At 37.2% G+C, this 20,681-nt stretch overlaps 3 protein-coding genes across 14 annotated transcripts in view; 1 reads left to right on the plus strand and 2 right to left on the minus strand.

Moving 5' to 3' along the window:
• Window positions 1–1,889, minus strand: part of GPR82 (G protein-coupled receptor 82) — a 4,228-nt gene extending 2,339 nt beyond the window's left edge. The window contains exon 1 of the mRNA XM_019529085.1: window positions 574–1,889. The gene's annotated coding sequence lies outside the window, so the exon portion shown is untranslated. The remainder of the gene's footprint in view (window positions 1–573) is intronic.
• CASK (calcium/calmodulin dependent serine protein kinase) overlaps window positions 1–20,681 on the plus strand; it is a 387,068-nt gene that overhangs the window by 203,928 nt on the left and 162,459 nt on the right. For 11 of the 12 annotated variants that reach the window (XM_019529070.1, XM_019529074.1, XM_019529076.1 and 8 more), the window contains exon 6: window positions 19,680–19,782. In XM_019529070.1, coding sequence (XP_019384615.1) covers window positions 19,680–19,782 — 103 coding nt within the window. Of the gene's footprint in view, window positions 1–4,108; window positions 4,114–12,523; window positions 12,527–19,679; window positions 19,783–20,681 lie in introns of those variants that run through there. The other variant, XM_019529081.1, reaches the window with a different exon arrangement.
• GPR34 (G protein-coupled receptor 34) lies at window positions 10,621–17,207 on the minus strand. The gene is made up of 2 exons (XM_019529084.1): window positions 16,708–17,207; window positions 10,621–12,823 (listed from the first exon to the last, which is right to left on the minus strand). The coding sequence occupies exon 2, from the start codon at window positions 12,797–12,799 to the stop codon at window positions 11,669–11,671; it is 1,131 nt and encodes a 376-aa protein (XP_019384629.1). The 5' UTR covers window positions 12,800–12,823; window positions 16,708–17,207; the 3' UTR covers window positions 10,621–11,668.

A 20,681-nucleotide genomic window follows, 5' to 3' on the forward strand; every position in this document is an offset into this window, starting at 1 on the left:
TCCACCACTTCTTATACTCAAGTCCAAGGCAGTGGTGTGCTCAGGGTGTCTCTGCACATTTCATCCTGCTACTGTAAAAGTGAAAAGGAAATTTAACTAGGTTCCCCTTGATGAAGGATTGGAGCTTTAATTCATGTAACAAGCTTATGGGGAAACATATTAAACGGATGAACGTTAGAAGATAAAAATCTTTTTTCTAAATCTATTAGAGAATATGATTAGATGCAGAGGAGAGATGGTTCTGCATAACTCTTACAGTTACAAAAGAAATTTATAGTAACCCAGATTTAGACCACAAAAGGTTCAGAATTTTTGTTTAAAATTTAAACAGTGCAAAAACCTTATACAGCCCTGACAGCTCAGAAATGAAAGTAACTTTTGTGTAGCTGTTACACTTTAGTGCCTATTAATCCTATCTGGAAGTTTTAAAGAAGATAAGTTAAATTCTTCGGTCTTTATTAAGTATTCCCAGTATAATTATTACATTTAAGTAACCTATAGATTAATGTTTAATTGTGATTGTTTGTGAATTTGTTCAGATGAAACAAACAAGGAATGAACAATCAAGTTTACCTATGAAACTTTTAAGTACAATCCCCTGTAGAGCTGAGTGTTTCCGTCTGAGATTTCCTTTTCAGAATCGTAGTCTACAAAGTTTCCTATTTATTTACTTCTGCAAGCAGGGGAATCAGGGGAGAGAGGGTGTTGCTTAAAACTAAGAAAGTACAAAATTTAAAAAAAGCAATCCATCTTTACTACTTAACAGTTCTCGGAACTTACGTTTATGTTTACAGTCCACTGTCTTCAATTTATTGTATAAATAAGAAGATGTAGTCTCACCCACAGAGTTTTATGTTTAAATAAAATATATCTCCCTCTAAGGAAATGAACAAGGAGGCATGTGGGGTTAGGAAGGCTGGAGGAGAACAGCAGTATGATAATATAGTTAGGGTATGGAAATATGGAGAGTAATCTTATCTGATAATTTTCTGCTGATTTGTATTGGAAAACATCATTCTCATTCTCTCTTCCCCAAGATTGGTACAATGGTTGCTGCCTCCATGACATACATAATCAAATGCTATACCAAGAACTTTTCAGATATTTAACATGGAATGGTAAAAACTGTGAAGTCATGCCTTTGGGCTTATCTACATCTCCAAGAGTTTTCCCAAAGCGAATTGGTTGTCATTAGAGCTCACTTGAGATTACAGTCTATCCTTACCTGAGTTACCAGATGAATATGTAATGTCAGAGCAGCCAGTCGTTGACAAATCTGCGGAGACAATTTGCAACCAGTTTGGTGTTCTAGGATTGCAAATCACCTAGGAGAAATTCACTGTGGTCCTGTCTAAGAATAAATCTGCATATGAAGAATCCAGAAACCTGCCCAGGACAAGTTTTCTTCCAGAAGAGAGATTTGTGACGATCTAGTTGAACTATGGCTCTGCAAAAGAATTGTTTAAGACGAATAAAAATGTCACTGGCTTTGATGATAACAGTTAGTGCGGTGGTAAGTGGGTTTGTGGGGAAGAGGAAGTGTATAACTTCTCAGTAGTACAAAAAAAACTGCTACGATCCTAAGTATAAATACTTTGAAATGGCTACTGTATATACCTGCTTCTGCTTTATGCCCTTTAAATTTATGCTGTGAAAAATCTCAAAACACACTGTTCTCTGGGTAGCAGTCACCCTGTGATCCAGTTAATTATTTTATTACTCAGCCATATTATTGAAAAGGCTTCACTTTGTTCTTGAAAGCTGTGCTTTTATGAAGACTTACTGTCATCCTAATTAAATTGAGTGGAAAGAAGGAAACCTGCTATGGAGAATGGGTTGATAGAGTATAACTTCTGTTAGTGCTTATAATTTGGATGGAGTTGTGTGAATGTTTTACTGTTCCCAAATGTTTTTGATTAGTCTTAGTACTGGTATGTATACTGAGTAGAAGTAGACAGTAAAATATGCTAGTATTTTATTTACTTGCTTTTAATTTTATGCACCTCTTTTTGTAACATGCTTAAATCATCTCTTTGGTTAAGAATATTTTTGCATTAATTAAATATTATATAATAGTATTTCCTAAAATTTCTAGGAGTGCTTGTTACAAAAAGCGAATGGAATATCAAAGCACTTCAGCTTCCTAAGACGCCATGTTTACTCAAACCTTCTGCCTCTCTGCTCCAGTACAGGGGCGGAGGAAGAACATGAATTTAAGATGAGCATCCTATAATTAGATTCTATACATGGAAAATTATAATAAATTTATATATTTCCATGTATAGAATCTAATTATTGGAGGGCTGTCTTAAATTCAGAGTCACCTTGGATTCAGGTAACTATGGTAATAAATTAGAAATCTGAGGTACAAGAATGGACATATTCTGGAAATATGATTCCAGAGAGAAAACACTAGGAGAAAAGACCCAAAGAGAGGAAGACTTTTTTTTTAATCAAACTGGCAGTTTACAATAAATTGAGTAATACTGAAATTCTCCAGGTATAAAAATTATGTAGAAATCTAGGAACAAAGTTTATATGAACTTGTGGACATGGTATAGAATAGAATTTCTATTAACATGGCCAAAAATGGGAAAGGATAATTAGTTTTCTATTAATAGCTGTCCCATATTTCATTTAGGAGCAGCAGGCTTTTCAGGTTTTAAAATCATTCTTTAGACTCAGTGTAACTGCTTCTGTGCCTGAAATCATACCAATGGAATCCTCAGTACATACTAGAGAAGTTCAGATTTTGAAACGGGACTTGAATGATTAATAGAGGTATTTTAATTATTCTAAATTTAGCCTAGCACCACAGTTTTCCTTATGATTGGCTCTTCTTCCCTTTCTAACATCTAGATAATTTCTTCATATAAACAGTGTGCATCCCATCAGTAGTCAGGGCAGTACCAATGCATGTGTTCTAGGATACCCTTTTTATTTTTTGCAGGTTTGCAACTTTCTCCAATTATACCTCATGTATGTCAGTTATTCTAAACTGCCTTTGTAGTTCTTAGGAATCTTGGGTCACAATAGCTTCCATGTTTATAGAGGGGATTGGGTTTTATGTACAAACAAAAGAATTACATATTGCCATTTGGTGCAGTTGCACGACCCTTCAACTGCATAGTGCAGTAGTGGCCATCTTCTCTGGCAGGTATGCCACAAATTAGCCCTGCATCCTCCCTACGTCCCACTCCAATGCCTTTCCCTGACCCAGTCTGCTTCTCGGTTTCCTCCTCTGTGGGTTGTCCTCTGACCAAGCTGTTGCACTAAGGCTGCCTCTGCCATAGGTCAGCCTCCCATGGCAGGGTGCACACATCAAGAACTCTGGTCCATGCCCCCAGTTGCAGCTCCCACATCAGTGAGCTGTCTCTGCCACACTCCCCTTCTCAAAATCCCACATCTGTCCCAATGCCCATTGACAATTTGTTTAGAACTGTGGGGCTTCTGCCTGGGCCCTGTTAAATATAGAGGAAAGCTTACTGTGTAGCTGAATGCCCACCTCTTATACTGACGTCATCCTCTGCAGATAGCCAGTGTTTTCTGTAGACTGTCATTTTTTTTAAATTAATGTGTTAAAGTATGGGATTTTTTTAAAGCTAACTTTGCTCATTTTTACCTTCAGGGTGAATTACAGATGGGACGAATCCAAGTATTTTATGAAAATCCTACACCAATGGTTTATAACAGTGCAATCGGTTCCATAATAAAAAGCAGTCTTATATAATTTGTCTTTATGATGGTCCTTTAAAAACTGAAAAGATTGTTTTCGGGGTGATATCTTTTATCGAATCAATGATAGAGCTGGGGAAGATGGTAGACAAATTTTTGAGCACAAAGTGCTCTTCTTCAGGTCTAGGAAAGAAGCAAGTACAGCCTAAGCTAAATACCACAAAAAAAAACTGAGTCAGATGTGGAGTTTTATCCTTTTATCCTTTTCTTTCAATATATTAAGTTATACTTGGAGAAAATCAGAAAATTATTGCTTTCTGAGGTGAATAATTAGTAAGCTTTAATTTCCATAAATTGTGTAATGGAACCAAACTGACTAACACAGAGGTGGGCAATTATTTGGGCCCACGGGCCACATAGGCAGTTTTCAGGGATATGGTGTGGGTTAATCAGCAACCCCCTCCACACACACCACTCCCTACGCAACAGCCCAGAGCCCACGCACCATACGGCAGCTCACAACCACCAGTGCCCAGCAGCAGCTGAGCACACAGCCCTGGCCTGCCCCACACCCAATCCAGACTCACCCCAACTGGAGCACACCAGCTCCAGGCCAGCTAGAACCCACCCACACAGCCCCCAACCCTAGCCCACCCTGTGCCTGCTCTGGGCCCACCCACCATGATGAGGATCTGCATCAGCCAGGCAGAAGATGCAGCTGAGTGCAGGGAAAAAGTAGCCGGCTCCCCCTTATCACTGCCAGGCCCTTATTGCTGCAGCTGCAAGGAGCTTGCATCTGGGCTGCCCTGCAGCCCCTCTCCACTGCCACTGCTACCCCACAGAGCTTAGCCCTGCCCATTCCTGCCTGGAGCAGCCCATGCTATGCTCCAACCCACACCTGCCAGCCACAGCCCCAGCCAGCACACACAACTTTCCTAGTGGGGCTGCTCCCAGTGCTGCTGCTGCAGCTCCCAGGGTCCTGCTTGGCTCTGTCTGCCTCCAGTGGTTGCTCCTGTCCCTGCTGTGCTGCTCTAGGCATTGGGGGGGGGGGGGGGGGGGTGCATCTGGACAGCTCCTGCCCCAGCGTGCAGAGCTACAGAGATTCAGCTCCTGGCTTCCTTCCACCTACTAGACCTCCTGCACATCCCACTGGGCTGGTAGGATAGGTGAAAGGCAGCCTGGAGCAAGCTGGATCCCCACAAGCATGTCCGGAGCCACCAGGCTGCAGCTCCCCCTAATCTGGAGTGGTGCAGCAGGGGCAGAGGGAGGAGGAGACTCTAGACTCGGGGTGAGCCAAGGAATACCTAGGCAGCTGCAGCCACACTGGGAGCATCCCTGCTGGGAAGCTGTGCACATGTGCTGGGCTGCAGGGGCAGCCCTAGTCCAGTTCCAATCAGTTGGTGGACACTTGCCCACGGGCCAGATCCAATCGGTTATCAGGCTCCATGCAGACCACGGCTGTATTTTGTTCACCCCTGGTTTACATAGATGCTCCAAACTTGCCTGACTTGTTGAATTGTTTTATTTTTGTTCATGTTTTTTCTTTCTACAGTTGGATAGCCAGTTAGGCTATGATAGCAACATCCTGGCCACTTGTTTCTGCTCACATGCTCCGCACTTGGCAATACAATGGTGAAGGTACTTTGGGGGCAGGTCTTTGTTCTTAAGACCTCTGCTTCTGATGTACATGAGGACAACCTCTGGGATATCCCCAGAGTAACCTTAGAGGTTTGGAGCATGCAAGCAAAACCAGATGTGGAGTGTGCTCAGAAATGTACCTGCTGGGACTTCCTGCTACTGTGGTGTACGCCATGCCATTAGAAACGTTAAGTTTCCTGGGACAGAATGCTCTGCCCCTGCACCTTTTTGTTTGTGTGTGTTAGTTACTTAGGTACCACAGTAATTCTGCACTGACATTTGGCATAAACATTTTTTTCCTGTAAGGGCAATTTTAAAAAGATCTGTTTGTCCATTATGTTTTTGTTCTTCTAGTTAAGCCCTTTTCAAGTATTTATTTTATAATACAGATTGCCTCTTTCAAATACTTAAAATTTACTGTTACCATCTAAAACTGAGCAGAATTCTATGTGCAGTTCATTAATACTATAGACAGGTAGACAGATGTAGTTAGACTTCTTTTCTGTGGGTTGTCTACAGAGGGCAGCTACATGTTGTTTGCATAAATTGCAGAAGCACAGGTATAATATCTTAAGAGAAGATGAACAAGTTAAAGTAGATGCTTTGAAAAGTAAAAGAACTACTGCTTTGCTTCCCATGCCCCCTCTGCCTTCTTCCCCCCAAAGCCCACAATAAATTAAAATTTGAGAAATGATTAGTGACAGAAAAAGAGAAATAGGCAAGAAATAAGCACATTTGTGTGTGCCTATAGCGTTCATTTTCAGACAAAGTAAACATGCAATGAAAACAAGATTTGTATAATTGTTTTCATTACATAATTTGATGCGTGTGCAGTCACCTTAATTTTTATGGGATAATGATAGCAAAAAGATTGACAAAAATGGAGATTGTGGGGCAATGCCAAGTATTGTATAACAAAATGAAAAATTGTTTGCATAGACAGGATAATTGCAGATTAGGCTAATGCCTACTCCAGTAGATTCGTTTATTCCATATAATTGCATGATTAAATTTAAAAGTAAAAATTAACACAACATAAAACCCCCAAAAGAAGGGAGTTCAAAGGGGAAACGCAGATTTTGGCTTGATAGCCTATTCTAAACCTGCGTTTAGCCTATCCTGTTATGTGCTTTTACTACGTACTACATGTGAAAAATTTACAATAATTTCAAACCTATTTAAATTTCATATTTAATTTCATAATGTCCTGTAACTGTAGGGCGATTAGTTTAGTAATCTTACGATAAGGATATTGCTGTGAACTTCCAACCCTGATTCTGCTTCCAAAAGGGAAGTCGTGTAGCATTGATGTGAGTAATTCAATGTAGAATGTTATGAGTTGTGTTATGAGTGTTCGTTTAAAAACAATGGAAAGCAAAATGGTAATTTTCTTTCTATTAGTAATATAGAAGCCTGTGAGGGAGGCTGATTCAGCAAAATACATAAACCCCTGTTAACTGCCATTGAAGATTAGTGCATTGCTGAATGGGGATGGACAGAAGTATGTAATTACATTCATTGTTGGCTTAGGGCCTGAAATGAATAGACCGTGCTCTGTTGATGCACATAAGTAACTTATTTACTGTAAATTTTACAGCTATCATTGTGGCCTTGGCTAAATTTTATGTCTAGAATGAAAGTTGTTATATTAATCAATGAATTGTAATTGTTTGCAGTAAAGCTTGGTTGCCCTTGTACTGTCTCTAATAATACATAGACACGTGTACATATTGCAGTCATAACTTTATAACACATTATGTAGTTATTACAAAATCTGTAAGTAAAACAAATTATTCACATGTCCAGGGCTGTCTGTACAATAAAGATGTAGAAGATGAACAAGTTAACTTCTGTCGGGCATTTGCAAATTTTAACCCAACAGGACTTTGCTATCTCTTTGTACTAGTAAAATTTGTCATCGCGTTTACACTTGGGCTCCAGATCGCATGCAACTAAATACAGTTTGAATTTTTCTAGTGAAATTCCTCAGGTTGCCTCCAGAGTGTCCCATTTCACAATATGGGCTGAGGATTAAAAAATGTAGGTCATGATTACTCTCCCTTCTGGGATGAGTTTTCCTATGTAAACTGTACTTGATGGAGGTAGTCAGAAAAGAAAGCTTTTACTGCATTCTGTTATGCCACAATTTCACTTCAGTTATCAATTTAAATATATTGATTTGCAATAGCTCTTTCTAATAATTTTGCCTGAAAAGTTTCTTTTTTTTTTTTTTAGTCACTTAAAAAAAAGAAAAAGAAATCCATACGACAGGGTAAATTCTGCTGGCTACAGGCAGGTTTTTGTCTCCTGATTTTGTTTCCCTACTGATCAGCATCATTTGCATTCCTAACAGGGATTGCTTGAAAATAAGAGCTTGATTTGGTGTCTCAGGCAGAAGTATCCAGAATTTTTTACCAGACATTTCAGTATGTTCTTGTGCATTGTAATTTTTTTTCTTTTTTGAATTTTTATGGAAGATTTTTTTTTCTTCTTTCATTAAAGCATGAAACATTTAAATTGACGTTTTGTAACCTAACTGATATCATAAAGAAACCATTCTTTGTTTTAGCTGATGCAAAGGGTTCAGTATATTCTTATCATTATATATATAATTTTAAAGTTGGAGCACAATCATTATAGGATTGGAAAGGACTTTGAGGGTCATTTAGTCCAATCCCCTACACAGATGCTGTATTCACTGTTCCTAAACAACCATGGTTCCCTGAAGGGGGGGTAGGCAAAAAAGTTACTTTGGCCTAATGGGACTTAAAGAATGTTTCTGGAAAGCCCTTTCACACCGTACAACACACAGCCCTCTGTGTATGGCTTCTGAGAGAGTCTTAGGCTAAGGATTTCTTGCTGGAATTATCCCTAACCAAAAGTGATCTGGCCTTTATTCATCTTTGTTATTGAAAACAGTGGTGAAAGACTGCATTTCCTTTTTTGTGTTTTTGTGACTATTTGGGGAAGTTAGTTATTCACTTCTAATTTTGAGTCACCACATTAACTACATTTTAACTTCTTCCAGGAAATGTACAGATTTGCAAGTTAAAACCAGAATTACAATTAAGCTGAGTATGAGAACAAAAATTGCTTACCAGAACCAAAAATATATCCATATCCTTGTCACTCAATACTGACTTTTATTTCTTAGGTCTGGTGTTCTTAAATTTATCGTTTGCATTTCTTTAGAATGTCTTCAAAGCAGGTCCAGAATGTAACTTACCTAAATATTCCCTTATTGTCTTCCGTGAGCAGAAGTAATATATATTTAAACTATAGTACGTTTTGTGCAAGTAGGATATATACAGCATGGTATGAAGATACATATGCATATTTGTAAAATAGAAGGAAATATGACTTGATACTGTACCTGGCCTATCTACAGGAATTATTCATTGAATTCAACAAAAGAGCTGCATGATATGTGTAAGATCTCCCCTTGTGTCTTCCTAATCATAATGAGCTCACTCTTATGTCAAAGATTGTGCTACTCCTGCTCTAGTCCCATCAAAATTAGAATTGTACAGTTGTACAGTCAGTAAGAATGGTACAGCCTGGCAACTCTGACCCTGTTATGTGAAGTTGTATTTTAAATCCTATGGCAGTTCAGTCAAAATCAGTACGCCATTCATCCTGATGTAAGGGTAGAATGGTATGTACTGTAGCAGGCTTCATCATATTTTGGCCTCTTTTGGATGAACCACTTGGCAAGTCTCTTCTTATCTAGTACTTTATAAACAAAATAAACCTGGTGTTTTGGCTAAATTTTCATTTCACAACACTGCTGTGTTTTCACATATACAAATTGGGCCAATGTAACAAACATGGGCATCAGAAAATACCTTTAAAATTACCTTTTGAAAGGTAGTTGTTAGGAGGAGGCCCTGTCTTCTGGTTCTGGCCCTTCTGTTTTTTCTACACCGTGTATTTAATATGCACTTCCACAGACAGCTGTGGAATAGTTCTCCCTTGTTGAGGTCAAGACTGGAGCCCAGGTGCAACATCCATCTTACTCTAGCTATCCTTGCACAAGCTTGTTCTTGACCCACTTGCCCCACATGTCATTCCTGCCTAGCTGCCCAGTGGACCGGCTTCAAGAAGCAGTATGGGAAATGTTCTGAGTAATGCCTAGCCCATAACCTGCATGTTAGACCACTTTTCTGGGAAGCAAGTGTTGTTGGTTCATTCCTATCTGGGTGAAGGGGAAACAAAACAAGTAAAATTATACCTAAAATCAATATCAACAAACAATGCTACTTTGCATGAAGTTAAGCTCAGATTTGTTTCACCTTCTCTTCTTAGTTTATAGCATCTTTGAGTATACCATAGTAGAAAAATTCAAACTGCATCACTTTTGAAAAAAATCATTACCATCAAGATGTATTAAATAATGTGTTTTGATATGTCAGCATGAACAATCTGCTGTGGCCTTGCTGTCTGTGGGGTTTAAACCTATTCTGCATATCTATAGTAATAGCAGCAACTTTCATGAATACGGTATTTTCTCACACACAACATGCCGTGGAATATAATATGCACCTTGTTTTTGAAAGGCAGAATGAAGAAAGTTAGATTTTTTTGTCCAGAGTTATGGCTCCATAGAGCAGGGACAGAGTCTGATATTTATCTTACTTGCCCTCCTTTTCCAGCATAACTAAAGCTGAAACCCTAGCTGCTACAGGGGGCTGGTCTTCCTGGATAGATCTCTGATTCTGAAAAGATCTGAAAAGTTTCCAAGGCTGTGAAATAGGAGGAGAGAAACCAGGAGAAAGCTACCAGGCAGCAAAATTGCCCTGAGAAAGGTTAACTTGATTAATGGAACATCAGGGCTCTTGAAGATGAGAGATGATCATTAACGCTTATGCAGTAAAGAACAGTGAGCCATTAAATTCCTCAGCTGCCTGAATAGTAATGCAACAGCTGCTATACTGTAAAACAAGAATCAAAGCAAGATGCACCTTCAAAACCAAATAAACACATTCATCTTGTCTTGAGTTCCTAGTGATAACTTACTTTTCTACCAAAATATTGCAATAATGAAATTACTGATGGATTTACCAAAATTCAGATCACAGCATTTTGTTTTGTTTTATTTTAGAAAACCAGTCTTTCACTTGGGTTTCAGCTTTCTGTTGAAGGTAAACAAATCGAACCCTTGTTAGTTCTCATGCCACTGCTCGTTTCACTGAAGATATCCCAAAATCATAACTTTGTGATCTTTACCCCTTTTTTGTGGATTGCAATCCTATAATAAGCCTCTGGTATAAATGGAATACTGAGAATCTTAAAATGTTACAGAATATCTTACAGTTTCATTTTTAACTTGTTTTGGTTATTTCTGATTCAGTGTAGAAATTTACATCTTAACATTTCTGAGGGTTTCTAAAAGAAGGGTACAATTTCTTGTTGGCTCAAAACATGGTGGGGGAGGGAAGGACATCATGTGACTGTTTGTTACTGGCTAAGAAATAGCTCTAGGTATACCAGGTGTCTAGGTGTGAAGAGATTTATTTTGTATTATTAGTTTTATGGTATTGCCTAGGAGATCTAGTCAGAACCAGAACATAAAAATGATCTCTGCTCCGAAGAGCTTACAATCTTGAGCCAAGAGATGGATATATATTCAAAAAATTATATTTACAGTGCATTATTGTCATAATCCTTAAGGAACCAAGTATAAGAAGCTGTCTTAAATATTATTATTTACCTAAGTTAAAACATTCAAGACATTGAGTTTAGTCTGAAACTAAGATTCATTGTCATGCCTTCACGGTTTTTACCTCCTGAGTTATATTCGTAACAGATTATTAAATATCTTGCTGCGAAAGGATTAGTTCAATAAAAACAGCCAAGAAACTAATGTTTAAAGCCTTCTAAAATATATTATTCTTCAAAGACAGATTTATGAAATATTAAATATAGGGGTTAAGTCGGTTTATGTCAAACAGAAAAAAAGCATTTGGCATGTATAAAGTTTATTCTGTGGTTTCTAAAAACATGTAAATAATAGAGCTACTTAATGTACACTTAATGTTTGTATCTGTGAAGTTTTTTGCACCCACAAATTGAGTCCAGAGTTTGAAAAATTGTCCCTGAAAGTCCATTGCTAGAAATTAATCCTAGGAGAGGTGAAGGGTTTTAATGAAGTGTTTAAACTGCAAGAAGTTAAGTTTCATTTTTCAGTTAAGAGATCTGGGACCTTCTATATTTTAACAAAAGGAAAGGGAGAAGGAGACAGTAATGCCACTTCTTAAATTGCTGCGTCTGGTCCGTTAAACATTTGTGATTTAGACTGACTGAATAGTTCTTCAGGGGATTTTATTAAGTTGTTGTCTTCCTTTTGTTTAAGTGATCAGATCAGGGACCTTTTTTTTAAAAAGCCTGAATGGGGAGTAATGCTGGTCGTTGCTTCTAGAGTAGATTGTCCCAGTTTCATTTCTGAAGTACTATCTGTCCCGCTCGAGTCGCTATGAATTCTTCTACAAATAAGTTGGAATACAGTCTTACGGACACTGCTGGACATTAGGAAATACATAATAGGATCAAGGCAGCTGTTAAAAGATGAGAATATAAGCATAATCTCATTGCATTTGTGAATGATCTCTTTCCAAAAACAAGATGTATTTTGCAATTGTGATGTAACGTAGACAAATCGAAATGCATGAAAAGGAACAAAACAAAAGGTAAAAATGATGAGTACAATGAAGGAATTCCTTGCCGTGATGGCATACTTTCCAGCATTGGGAAAGTGTGCTCTTTTCTTGGAAATTTTCAGGAGGATCTTAGCAATTTTAACATATGAAAGTATTAGTAGAAAGAAAACTATCCAAAAGATTATTACAACAATATAATTTATACTTGCTTCTATTTTTTTTTTTTGTTTATCTCTGTAATGAAAGCACAGAGTAGAATTGTGATCTTCCTTCATAATAGGCTGGGCAACTATTACTATAAATCCTGTTACTGCAATTGCCCATACTATGCAACAAATACACATGCTTCGTTTAGTTGTTAACACTGTAGGACGTCGAATAGACTTTTTGATTTTCACATAGCGGTCCATACTAATTAGTCCCAGTAATACTATACTGATGTACATATTCATATAAAACAAGGTTCCTACAGTCCTGCAGAACATCTGTCCCAATGTCCATGTGTTTTTATTAATATGATATAATATCCGGAAGGGCAGGCAGAAGATCAGCAGAAGGTCTGCAATGGCTACATTTATCAAGTAAATCTGGATAGAATTCCTTTTGGAATGAACACACAAAAAAGCAAACAAAGCTATACTATTGCCAGCCAATCCAATGACAAAGATAATGGAGTATGAAAATATTATGGTAGAAGACAAGGAGTCTTCATTTATAAGACAGATAGTAACGTTTTGGGTTTCTGAAGAAAATTTTTTCGTCAGCTCACTTGGATTACTCCAGAAGTCTCCAGAAGAGTTTGGGAAGCCAGATGAGGTCACATCCATCATCAGCCACAATTTTCGTACTTAGTTCTATGTGGATGGAAAAAAAATTCATCAGAAATTCTTTTTCATATGCGCAGTTACCTTTTATAACACAGTGCTAGGCATAGTCTTAAACCAAGCTATTTAACCTGTGTAAAAGCAGCAGTTAATAAATTATTTATAATTTATTATTTTTTATCTGTTAAGTACCACAGGGACCAGGTATGCTAGAAAAAAAATTGCCTGCAGCTTTATAATTTGAGACACTTGCATTTTTTTCCCTTTTTAGTCTCCCACCAAAAAAGCAGATTATAACTTAAAACAATTGTGCATAAATTTATGTTATAATTACTTTTTAAAGATATAGCTGTAGGTCTGAGTTGTCTTGGTTCTCTCCTGTAAAAAGTTATTTTCAAACAACATAAGAAAAGCAGTGTTTTATTTGTTTGTTTTTAAATTTTGTCCAAAAGTGTTGCCAGTGTGGCTGCATACATATATTCAAACAATTTGGGAGAATTCTCAACGATTTTTTCTCCTGGTAGAAAATCTTACCCAGACCTATGGGTACTGACATTTGAATGTTGAGGCCCTGAAAAGTGAAGAACTTACAGTGTTGACACTGTGTGCCTCAGGGAGGTACGAGAGCTTTGCACACATCTAAATATGCTCTGTAGGTTCTCTTAGTCTGCCTGGTGACAGATGTTAGCAGTACATAGGGCAGCTCTGAATGGCTGACCCAGACTGCCCATGATCAGCCTATGTTTCCCTGCACAGCACAGTGTGGGGACTGTGAAAGATGTGTATTTTGTTCCTTGCTGGAGCAGTGCAGTCCAACAAGCAACACACTTGCTCCCTAGGGTGGGGTTGGGGATGCTGGAGGGCTGCGTTCTCTTCTGAGAGGAGCTACAGCATGTGCAGACATTTGCTGTCCTGGAAAAAGCACTCCTGGGAGTGATTTTAATCCTAGTTGTTCCCTAGTTGTTTTTTTCCTGGAGCAGCCATTTTTACTCTAGGAGAAAAAGCCTGAAAATCTGTACACTCATGGTTTTGCCTGGGAGAGAAGCAGCTCTCCCAGAAAAAGCTAAGTGTCTATAAAACCTGTGTTTCTGTTAAAGGTAGCACTTTACACATTAATTAAATGTAAAGAGAAATTACTGTACTATTTAGCTAGTGAAAAAACCTAAAACATGAAAAACTAGAAGTTTAACCTGTGAGTTTGGGGTCATCATCATAATACATAGTTACATTGGCTCAGTCTCACTTGTTGAGATGCAGATAAATGCTCCCACATACAGTAGTGAAACATATATTACTGTATGTGAAAAATCATAGGCTATTTGGTGCAGTTGGAATATAAGAGGATAGAATCTGTACTCAATGATCTAAGAATGATTTTGTTTTATGCATGGAATGGTTCTGATTTTTGCTGATAAGTTCTTCCTACTTTTCTTTTAAAAATATATAAAATGACATTTTCGTAAAATATGCCCAGTCATGCTCTCTTGAAACATTGTTGCATTTTACAGTGTTCTACTCCACACTAAATAATAAACAGTATTATAAACTAATCACTGAAAATGTGTGGGGGGGGTCATCCACTTTTAAACTGGTGGTTACCATATCATGCAAAAATTTCAAAAAGCTTTCGATTAAAAAACATGAAAAACCTATTTCTCTATACCCTCTTCTCAAGAAGAGGTCTGTTTATCTTAAACATCTGAGTAGGTGCTTTGATGCAATTCAGTTTCTATTCGTACTGTTCAGGGTGAGATTGTGGATTTGCAACCAAGCATCATACATTGGCTCCTACACTCCTAAAAAGCAGCTTTTAGATATAGAGATAAAGTATCAGTGTATTGCTGAATACTTTGTTGAACACCATTCTTAAGCCTTTAATCCATTTTTCTCCAGTCTGCTGTGAGTGAACTTAGTTATGCCATTTTTAACTTTTAGAGCATACTTCTCAACCCCATTTTCTTCTTCTGGCTACCACTTGTTCAGAGCAGTTAAGTTTTCTGTGGCATTCTCCTAATTCTCAGATAATTTGAAAGATAGACACTAAAAATAGGGTATAACGGCACCAGTTTGTGATAAGAACTTGAAATGTGCAGTGAGTATATAATTCGCATCAAAGTGATTCTGTCAAAATAAGGCTGATTATAAAATTTGTGCAACCTGTAGTACTGTCTAATGCTAATTTATACTATTTTGATGAGTAGTCCCTTTGACATCAAGACCCAATTCCTAACTTGAGTTACAGGTGTTGTGCATTTCCCCGAGGTTCAGGAGGACAGAGCCTTCATGTGTGAGAGATTTTGGGAATCTTTCACAATTAAATTACTTTGTACCAGAAGCTGCAGTGTGATGGAGGTAAATTGAAATCTACCAGAACAATGACCAACACTGAAGCTAGCAATATCAGTTTCAAATACAGCACCCAACATCTCTTGCATGCAAGTCGCTTATTGTTTCAAAGCTTAGAAAGTAATAGTAGTTATAGTTTTATTTATACTTTGAGGATATTTGTATTTGCTTTGTAACTGTAAGCAACAATAGATGTTTTCAGTATAATGTAATTTTTTTTTAATAATTTGTATCATTCTGCATATATATTTAACAATTGTTAACATTACCTTTATAATAAAAGTTATAGGAGTGGGAACTAATACTAGGTTAAAACCATATTAGCATGGTCAGAAAAAATGAAGATGTGAGAAATAGCAGGTTACTTAAAACTTTAGTGAGGGAAAGTAGGAAGCCGCAAGTAGAGACAGCATAGAATTGGCCCTGACTTAGTTTTTTTGGTTGGCTTTCACTTACCTTTAAGCATATAAAGATATTTTGGTGAAAAATATTTGTCCAGATTTAATATATCATTTTTAAAGGTCTTTTAAAGGAAATTACTGAATATAAATGTTCTCCAAAAGAGCAGAACAACAGTAGAAGTGTGTGATTCTTTAAATATGTGCATAGGCTAAGTTTTGTATTTGTATACTTGACTTGTAGGTACATATTCTACATATTTTGGAAATGGTACTACTCAGTCTGTTAGCTATCAGCTTCAACACTACTCTTCCTTGAGGAACCTACTTTATTTGCCACCTCACAGGAATGCATTTGTCAAAATATGAAAATGTGAAATGCTGGTTTACATACAGCTTAAATGACAAGTTCATTTTGCTTCTTTTGAAGCAAGATCTCAGCTTCCTATAAGCTTAAAACTTGTTTTCTTTGTACATTACTCTAATATTTCAAATAGAAAATCGAATGGGGGGGAGATTCCTAATTCCAACCTATAGCAAACTTTTTACCATATAATATCACACAGAAGGAGGTCCATAGTAGAATAAAGGGGGAAAATCCTAATACTAACAAGAGGTAATCCGTAGAGTTGCATGCTCAGAAGATTTAGAATACTGTAGTAGAAGAGCTGAAATATTTTAGTATACCACACTGAATGATTTTATGATGGTATTTGGGAATGTACTGTAAATAACTGTACACAACTTGTCAATATTCTTACCTAAATTACACTTCTACTGTATGTCTGTGATATTGCTGCACAGCATTACAAGGGCTCACAGCTGTGAGCCTCATATTATTCTAAAATATGTTTGATTCAATTAAAAGGGTATTTTCTTCAAAAGTGTTTTAAAGACAACATTCCACTGTGTTAAGTTACACATTTTACACAATGATACAATTAAAGTGAAGAAGCAGTATGGAAGTTGAAGTGTAAAAGGCTTTAGAAGCAAAATGTTTCTCATCTGCCAGGGTAAATATTTTCTCCAGGAACCAGTTAGACATAATCTACTTAACATTTTAAGATTGTGATTTAATTTTTTAACTTAGTGGTCAGTAGTAGTTTTACATTCTATTTTTCAAAGGAAATTTGTTTTACTTTTAACTGTAATTAAAAGGAAAATACTCACAGTCTGTTTACTAAGCCCCTCTTCCACTGATGTTTTCCAAACCAGCTTTTGAAAGAAAGGAGGAAGAACGTTGCATGTCTTAAACAGAAACTGGCCAAAGCTTCTCGTATAAGTGATAAGAATCAGCTATGTCAGCTAGTTATAACTTCCCCTGTATGTTGTTGCAGCAAGCTCTTTTCTTTAATTCTTCTTTTCTCTTTTTTTTGGAGAGGGTGCAGTTACACATTGCCAGCCATTAGCTTCCATTAGAAATGTTAATTCTATTTTTTGCTGAATCTTAATTGATTTAATCTAAGTCTTAATTAAATAACTGGACATGTTGGCTTTTACCTGAAACCTTTCAGTGGATTTCTATTGGAAAACTGTGTTTTTGCTACTATGCTGAAAGTTTTGGCCTCAAATTCTGGTGATCAAAAGCTCCAGTACCACATCAGTCTTCAGAATATCCCATCTTTGTCAAAAACCAACAAATGTTTCAGTTAAACCCACTCTTTTATTTCCTGAAATATGCCCATTCTAACATGGTTAACTGTCTCTTTCTGAAATACATTTGCATAGGTGTTGTCTGCAGGCAAAACAATGATTGAGGAAGTAAAGTCATTATCACCACAAATGGCAGTGTCTTACGCAAAGCAATTGTAGGCTTACATAGAAAGTTGCATACAAGGTTATGCTTTTCTAGAGAGAATACCAGATGGAATGGAAAACAGTGTTCCAAGTAGGTCACAAAAGATTAAAAAAGGAGTCAGGCAGTACCCATATATACAAGCCTAAGTTACAGGTCTGTTCATGAATATCATTTAGATTTGTCAAGCACATTAACCTGTTTGAAATGAGAACCATGTGTTAAAAATCTTTGTATATTTATATGTTGAGAATAAAGTCTGCCTGTGGAGTCTTCAGCTTTCAGCCAGACTCATTTGGGGGTTGTCTTCTGTCAGGCAGGCACTGTTAATTCCACCTCTTCCCCCCCCCCCCCCAAGATTTTGAAAATAATAATAATAAAAACTCATAAGATGAATGCACTGTTTTTGAGAAAGCCGCTTAAATTCTCAGGCCAATACATCTGCTTTTTTCTGGGCCAAAATGGGACTCAGTCAGCTGGATTCCTCCAGCTCAGGAGCTCTGTATCCAGATATTAAAGAGTGCATGGCATTCCAGCAGACCTCACTGGCTGGAGCATAGGTATCAGGCATAACTTGCAGCATTCCTCATGGTGCTCTGAATTGTATTATGTCCTTAACTAGCCCCTGGCTAACTCCTGAATTGGGAAACCAGGAGGTTAACACAAAATATTCATTCCCCTGTTCCAGTTCAGTTTGGAGAACACCCTGACTAAACCAAACAAATTCATTCACTGTTTCTGTAGGTGAATGAAGCTGGTTCATTTATCCTGGCACTTAAAATATAATATTTGGAGCATTTTCCATTATGTATTGATAAAAACATTCATGCCATAGATTTGAGCACCAATTCATACCCATAATTAAGAGATTAGGAAATATAGGATAGAAAAACAGGTGACTTTTTTTAGGAACTGAGTAGGCATGGGGGTAGATGGCTTTTTTATAACCTTCTGACATGAGGTTTTCTTTAATATGACCCAGAATTAGATTATTTTAATATAGTTAAAACTCATGTGGCACTGTTGGCCTTTATCACAGAGAGCCTTCAAGATGAAATAATGTTGAACATGTAATTAATCCTCACGTATCTGACCAACATGGAGTCTCTCGTGGCCATTGTTTGGTTTGCCATTCATGAAGAAGGTTTGTAGAGCTTCTTTTCCACATTCAAGGAGAATTCTTTACAACCATGTATGTACTTCATTTATTAAAAGGCAGTAATAGTACTAAATGGCTTTGTTACAAATAGCATCCTTGTATTCAACGCTCTTGTTTCTTGTGTGCCAGAGGTTTCAGCAGGTTCCTATCATTGGAATTAACTTTAAGCCTGTCAGTTTGATGGGATACAAGTTCCAGTCTTTTCTAAAAGTATGGTTAGTACTTGGACCAAGTCCAGGACTTAAGGCAGCGGATTCATGCTTCCTAGCTACTTTAAATACCTGGCTTGTGAGGGAGATGGAGGCATTGCTTATTGATAGCTTTCAGTTTTGTAACATGCAGCAAATTATTCTCCAAATATATATATAGTTGGCAAATTGTCCTTTTAGACACTCTAATATGACTGATCTGACAACTGTGAGCAGATGCAAGTTCTCTCGGGGTTCATTGTGGTATGCAGCCTATCTTAGTCGGATGCATTCTAGACTTTTTTCCAGCCTAAGTCACATCTCCTAAAATAGTTATGTAATATTATTAATTGCTGTATTTTGTGTCTGTGACTGATCGCATGAATCGTGGAAAAGCAGAAGCACAAGCTACCATGCCGAGAATCCTGTTTTAAGGCCTGAACAAGTTCGTTTCCACACTATGTCACTGTAGAGTATTATAGGGGCAGTTGTCTTCTCTTTTGTGAGTGGAAGTTGTTGATAATGTAAGGAGCTCAAGAAGAATGTATTATACCATTTCTGAAGGTCTCACAGATAACATATCTGAGTAGGATCCTCTGATTGATAAGATGGAACGGCACCCTATTGTACAATGTTCTTGAGGGGGAAAGGTGGAGGTAAAAAAAGAAAGAAGAGATAAAGAGGAACTGCCAAAGGCTCATAAAGTCCTTATTTTCTATGTCACAGTGGCTTCAAGTTGTGGTCTCTGTGAGTACTGACAAGACTTGAGCAGAGGCTGTGCCCTGTGAGGACATGTCCAGAGGGAAGGCAGTAAGGGGTGAGGAGCTTATATCATACCGAAGTAAAAGTTTCAAATGAAGAAGTGAAAAGATGCCAATGTGGAACTCCACTCAAAAGATAGAAACTTAAGTTTCTTTTTGCTCTATTAAAAAGATATGTTCAGTCTTTAAGCAAGTAGTTTTGTATTATAATCTTATGTCTGGTGGGTTTCTCTTTTCAGCCACACTGTGTACTACTTGCCTCAAAGGAAAACTCAGCACCTGTAAAGCTTGGTGGTTTTGGGGTAGCTATTCAATTAGGGGAGTCTGGACTAGTTGCTGGAGGTAAGAAATTTATCTTGTATTTTGCCTTCAATACTACAATCTACACTATATACTATAGTACAAGAAAAATATTGTACATTTCCAAGAGGAGCATGCCCTATAAAATTAAAAAATTTGCAAACATCTTGGCGCATAATTCTTGCATTAAAAGAATTTCATGAGGTTTATAATATATACATGATCAATCTAAATTGATAATTTGTCAATAGTATATGCTACATTTTTATGTAAGTTAAAACAAATGAAATTCCCTTAAAACGACTGAATTGAAGTTAAACTGACTTGGTCGGAGTATAACTGAAAAATTCAGAAATACTTTAATATGGTCCTTTCACCACAGTTGACAGACATAAAGAACTAAAACTGGCCTTGAAAACTAAAGCCAAGGAAACTGAATTGAAGGTAACGAAAGCAGCCTTAATGTGTTGTGGCATTGTAACAAGTACGTTTTTTTTTTAACTGGATACTCTATGCTATTAGATGGTGTGATCACATTAGGTATAACTTGTGAAACCTTCTTATAAATTGTAATAATATGGTATGAGTATTGCATAAAATACCTATATCTTGATACGTATGTATATTCATTAACAGAATATATTTACATCTTTCTGTGAATTTTATTTCCTCTAGCTACCTTCCATATTGTTCCAGACAATAGGGTTATGCTTTATTCAGTCTACACAGATGAAGACCCAGTCTGTTTTTAATGACTTTATTACCAAGTTAGGGGATTGATGCCATGGATTTTCCTTCCTCAATAGGGGAGCAATTCCCCCTTCCCTCCAAGTTTAACAAACTGCTGCTTCAGTTTTTTCTCCTTGAATTTTTTAATGGATCTGATTTCCATTTACTCCACTGATACCAGTCTAAGAATACCAACAACTTTTAGTCTTTTG

This window comes from Crocodylus porosus, unplaced genomic scaffold (assembly GCF_001723895.1).
Source record: "Crocodylus porosus isolate Cpor-Errol unplaced genomic scaffold, CroPor_comp1, whole genome shotgun sequence".
In the NCBI taxonomy this organism is placed as follows: Eukaryota; Metazoa; Chordata; order Crocodylia; family Crocodylidae; genus Crocodylus; species Crocodylus porosus.